The 5,886-nt window shown below is 39.3% G+C and overlaps 1 protein-coding gene across 1 annotated transcript; it reads right to left on the bottom strand.

Moving 5' to 3' along the window:
- Window positions 1-283: 283 nt before the first annotated feature.
- Window positions 284-5,825, bottom strand: LOC127923539 (red-sensitive opsin-like). The gene is made up of 6 exons (XM_052507585.1): window positions 5,692-5,825; window positions 4,741-5,037; window positions 2,138-2,306; window positions 1,850-2,015; window positions 1,490-1,729; window positions 284-984 (listed from the first exon to the last, which is right to left on the bottom strand). Exons 1-6 carry the CDS (start codon window positions 5,780-5,782, stop codon window positions 886-888), a joined length of 1,062 nt encoding a protein of 353 aa, XP_052363545.1. The 5' UTR covers window positions 5,783-5,825; the 3' UTR covers window positions 284-885.
- Window positions 5,826-5,886: the final 61 nt, after the last annotated feature.

Here is a 5,886-nt window from a genome sequence, read left to right as displayed (position 1 = left end):
GGAGTAAACAGGGAGTAAACAGGGAGTAAACAGGGGATAAACAGGGAGTAAACAGGGGATAAACAGAGTAAACAGGGGATAAACAGGGGATAAACAGGGTAAACAGGGAGTAAACAGGGAATAAACAGGGAATAAACAGGGGATAAACAGGGAGTAAACAGGGGATAAACAGGGGATAAAGAGGGTAAACAGGGACTAAACAGGGGATAAACAGGATAGACATAGAAAGTGAGACCATATTTTCATTTTATGCATTTCATGCATTTATTTTTTTTACATTTTTTATTTGCAAGAAGGGCTACAAAAACATTGTTAAATACAGTGTATACACAATTATCTATTTAATATCATTATATATATTTTTTACATTTTTTTTTATTTGCAAGTGGGCTACAAAATGTTTAGCTCATAAGTTACCTAAAAAGTGAACCATTAATTATTCATGTAGTTTTGTGAGGATCAGATTTCCATTGGCAGTTCATGTCAGTTCTCCTTAGCTGTTATTCTGTCTAGTTTATCCTCTACAGAGTGAAGGGGATGCAGTCCAAGATGGCTACTTTTTTTGGGTGGGGTGGGTCACTTCAACAGACATTGATAGGACTGTACCTATTCCCACAATGTGCCACTGCAACAGCTACAGTACGCATATCAACACACAACTCTCTGGTTATTATAAAGACCATGGATTATAAAAACTCCTTGGGGTGATTCATAGCAATGTTATTTTAAACACATTACAACTGTATGACGTGAAGCTTAATATTCTCCCGAGAATTTGTTTAAGAAACAAAAAAGAGGATGTACTGTACTTTTGAAAAAGTCCCATGTGGAATATCTCAGAACGTTCATCATTTGTTTCCAAGAGGTAAAATGTTGTCTGGGGGTTTATGCAGGTGACACGGTGGAAACCTCTGTTTTTGATGTAGACACCTCCGAGCCATCTTCTTCTTCCTTGCCAAAGAGCTGCATGATGCACGTACGGAACTGGTGAGAGAAGAAGAAGATGAAGATGAAGAAGAAGAAGAAGAAGAAGAAGAAGAAGAAGAAGGAGAAGAAGAAGAAGAAGAAGGAGAAGAAGAAGAAGAAGAAGAAGAAGAAGAAGAAGAAGAAGGAGGAGAAGAAGAAGAAGAAGAAGAAGAAGAAGAAGAAGAAGAAGAAGAAGAAGAAGAAGAAGAAGAAGAAGAAGAAGAAGAAGAAGAAGGAGAAGAAGGAGAAGGAGAAGGAGAAGAAGAAGAAGAAGAAGAAGAAGGAGAAGGAGAAGGAGAAGGAGAAGAAGGTGAAGATGAAGAAGATGAAGAAGAAGCAGAAGAAGAAGAAGAAGGAGGAGAAGAAGAAGCAGAAGAAGAAGAAGCAGAAGAAGAAGAAGAATGGAACATGAAGAGAGAAGCTTTCAAAAATAAAAGTCTACATTTACTTAAGACACGAGGCCTTTAATAACTACTTTAGTAGTAAATGGATCAAAGTTCACAGCTATCAAAACAAAACACACCTGTTTATTCATGAAGACATAGATCACCGGATTCCAGATGGTGGCGCTTTTGGCAAAGTAGGCAGGCAGTGCAGCAGCCAGAGGGTGGAAAGCATACCCAGGGTTAGCCGCAGCAAAGCAGGCAAAGGCTGTGTAAGGTCCCCAGCACACACAGTAAGCAAAAATCATGACAACAACCATCCTGGACACTTCTTTCTCAGCCTTCTGCGTTGACTCAGAGTCTTTCTGCTGCGCGGCAACCTGTGGTCGTTCAGGAGAAATATATCCCATTGGTTACATTTATCCCTCCAATATGCATTTTCAAAACGCCACAACATAGCTGCTTGCTACGTGTTATGGTATATTGGAAATATCACTTACGGCACGGATGGCCAGCCACACAAACAGGTAGCAGAAGACGATCACTCCCAGGGGCAGGAAGCAACATGTGATCATGAGAACGATCATGTATGACAGGACCCCAGGATCCTCATTACCTCCGAACACATCAGGTCCACAGGACGTTTTCAGGCCATGAGGCCAGTACCTGATTGAGGGAGAGAGAGATACAGAGATGGGTTGAATAATGGTTGAATAATTAAACCTTTTTTTTTTTTAACTATGACGTTTTTCAATCCTCAGTGAAGGGAAAAAGAGAAGATGTCCCACCTGCTCCAGCCGAAGATAGGAGGGGCGCACCAGAAAGCAGACCAGACCCAGGAGAAGATTATACCTCCCATGGCCCATTTAGCATCAAACTTGACATTTCCAAAGGGCTTACACACCACCACCCATCTCTCCCAGGAGATGACCGCCAGAGACCACAGACCAGCAATACCTGCATGAGATATACACATTAGATATACACATTAGATATACACATTAGATATACACATTAGATATACACATGAGATATACACATTAGATATACACATTAGATATACACATGAGATATACACATTAGATATACACATTAGATATACACATGAGATATACACATTAGATATACACATTAGATATACACATGAGATATACACATTAGATATACACATTAGATATACACATTAGATATACACATTAGATATACACATTAGATATACACATGAGATATACACATTAGATATACACATTAGATATACACATGAGATATACACATTAGATATACACATTAGATATACACATTAGATATACACATTAGATATACACATTAGATATACACATTAGATATACACATTAGATATACACATTAGATATACACATTAGATATACACATTAGATATACACATTAGATATACACATGAGATATACACATTAGATATACACATTAGATATACACATTAGATATACACATTTTTATATACATTTATACACATTAGATATACACATGAGATATACACATTAGATATACACATGAGATATACACATTAGATATACACATGAGATATACACATTTCAGATATACACATTAGATATACACATGATATACACATGAGATATACACATGAGATATACACATAGCCGATATACCATGAGATATACACATCAAATACACACCCCTCGATATACACATTAGATATACACATGAGATATACACATGAGATATACACATTAGATATACACATTAGATATACACATTAGATATACACATTAGATATACACATTAGATATACACATGAGATATACACATTAGATATACATTAGACACATTAGATATACACATGAGATATACACACATGAGATATACAATGTCATTAACAGCCAATCATATACACATGAGATATACACATGAGATATACAAAAGGTCCATTCTGATTAATGTCATTTATCATTTTTAACCAAAATACTAAATGTGGTTTTTAGCAACAGCAATAAACATCAGTAGTGATGATCAGTCTTTATTTGTATTTTTTCAGCAACCATGATTTATTCCAATGCATTTCTTGATTTAATACATTTTTGTCTCAGAGCAAATTATCATTTTATTTAAAAAAAAATAACGCTTTTATTTAAATGTGATGCTATTTAGCAGAGCTTAACTAGCTAAATATTTAACATCCATTACATATGTCTGTTGTGACCTGACCTCCTTTCCGCAGCAACCAGTGATCCGGTCAAAGCATTTTTGTAACATGTTATACTGTATTGTTATAAAAAGCATTAATGTTTTCTAGATTGTGAACTTTAGCAACAAACAAAACATATATATTTACCCATCGAAGGACAGGTCACGGCCACTTGCAAGAAATGCAAGGGGAACATTACTTCAAGGTCTCAACACACACACACACACAGTAAAACTCTGTCCCTCGTGGTGTGAGACCGGCCTTAATTTGTTCTTCAATGGGGCTCATTTATCATTTCCATAAAATACTGGATGTAAAATGTGTCCTTCCAATTTGTTCAGTTCAAAGCAATAAACATCAGTAGTGATGAAAACATTGTTTTATTTGTATTTTTTTCAAGATAAACATGATTTATTCCACCCATGTCTTGATTATAATAAATGTTGGTTAAAAATAAATAATGTAATTTTATTTAAAAAAAAACAAATAGCGCTTTTATTGATAAATGTGATGTAGCAGAGGTTAATGGCAAATATTATCCATGTATGCTGTCTATATGCTGTCTATAAGTGCCATGGGATCTTTAGTGACCTCAGAGAGTCAGGACACATGATTAACGTCCCATCCGAAAGACGGCACCCTACACAGGGCAGTGTCCCCAATCACTGCCCTGGGACATTGGGATATTATTTTCTAGACCAGAGGAAAGAGTGATTCCAACTGGCCCTCCAACACCACTTCCAGCAGCATCTGGTCTCCCATCCAGGGACCTGACCAGAACAGCAGCATGGGATGCTGGTCTCCCTGGGTCCAGGGACCTGATATGCAGAACCAGGGTGGTATGCTGGGTGGTATGCAGCTCCAGGGTGGTAAGCAAGCAGGGTGGTATGCAGTGGGATATGCAGGGTGGTATGCTGGGTGGTATGCTGGGTGGCATGCAGGGTGGGTGGTATGCTGGGTGATATGCAGGGTGGTATGCAGGGTGGTATGCTGGGTGGTATGATATACAGGGTGGTATGCTGGGTGGTATGCAGGGTGGTATGCTGGGTGGTATGCAGGGTGGTATGCAGGGTGGTATGCTGGGTGGTATGCAGGGTGGTATGCTGGGTGGTATGCAGGGTGGTATGCAGGGTGGTATGCTGCTGGCTTGACCACCACACAAGGGTTAAATATGAAACAAAATGGAGTCCATATAAAAACGCATCTTACCACATGTGGCGACGGTGAATCCCTCAAAGACACACATTGGGTGTCCAAGAATAAAGTAGCCAAACATCTGGTTGCAAACGCTGATGGTGCTCGCCAAAAGAGTCTCCGCAATGTCGGCGAACGCCAGGTTGACCAGGATCCAGTTGAGAGGATGTTGGAGCTTCTTGAATTTGGCAGTGGCCACCAGTACCAGGCCGTTGGTGAAGGTTGAGGCGACGACCACAAAGAGCATCCAGAGTGTTGAGATGTTGTACACCCATCTTGGAGCAATGTGGTAGTTGGGGCCCTCAAAAGGATCTGCAAATTTAAAAAAAAGAGGATTAAGAAAACATATGTATTTGAATATAAGTTGAATACAACTTCCAGATCAAATCAAATCAAATTGATTTATATAGCCCTTTGTACATCAGCTGATATCTCAAAGTGCGGTACAGAAACCCAGCCTAAACCCCCAAACAGCAAGCAATGCAGGTGGAGAAGCATGGTGGCTCCCTAGAAAGGCCAAAACCTAGGAAGAAACCTAGAGAGGAACCAGGCTATGAGGGGTGGCCAGTCCTCTTCTGGCTGTGCCGGGTGGAGATTATAACAGAACATGGCCAAGATGACTTATTGATGGAGTCAAATGAGAACAGTAAGTAATATGCTGAACAGAATGTGTGCATCAAAAGTTCTGAACAAAGAAAAACATTGTCATGACTCCTGAAATCTACTGTTTGTATTAGTGTATATGCTGCTACTGCCAGTTGTGAATGGTACGTCTGCTGTTGGTGAAAGATCTTATGAAGGAAAAGACCTTTCAGCAACATCACTTACAACAACATCTTACAACAACATCTTCTGTAAATATACAACAACTACAATACTTTAGGATAATCCACAGAATTAGGCTCTTTCACTCCTTCTACCGGATGATATCAAGCCCAGGCACTACACTGACAGGATGTACTGTACCTTTGGTATGATTGCTGTTGGTGTAGGCGAAGCCTGATTCTCTGGTTGTATCTTCTTGTCTCCTTGCAGCAAACACTCCTAGCTCTGCCATCCTGGGCCGGTTAATAGGAGCTCGTGAAGTTGACTGCTGAAGTCCGTGCATCTCCACTGTCCTAGTTTATATAGCATCCTTTGGGTGTTTTTAAAGGATTACGG

The sequence above is a fragment of the Oncorhynchus keta genome, unplaced genomic scaffold (genome assembly GCF_023373465.1).
Source record: "Oncorhynchus keta strain PuntledgeMale-10-30-2019 unplaced genomic scaffold, Oket_V2 Un_contig_29996_pilon_pilon, whole genome shotgun sequence".
In the NCBI taxonomy this organism is placed as follows: Eukaryota; Metazoa; Chordata; class Actinopteri; order Salmoniformes; family Salmonidae; genus Oncorhynchus; species Oncorhynchus keta.
Note: the sequence above shows the minus strand (reverse complement) of the source record. Positions and strands in the feature narration are given on the sequence as shown.

Excerpts from the sequence above, each read along its gene's own strand:
- LOC127923539 (XM_052507585.1), bottom strand. The coding sequence starts at position 5,782 with ATGGCAGAGCTAGGAGTGTTTGCTGCAAGGAGACAAGAAGATACAACC. Across the intron at positions 2,016-2,137 it reads CCTATCTTCGGCTGGAGCAG|GTACTGGCCTCATGGCCTGA; the intron begins GTGGGACATCTT and ends TCCCTCAATCAG. Across the intron at positions 985-1,489 it reads ATGTCTTCATGAATAAACAG|TTCCGTACGTGCATCATGCA; the intron begins GTGTGTTTTGTT and ends TTCTCTCACCAG.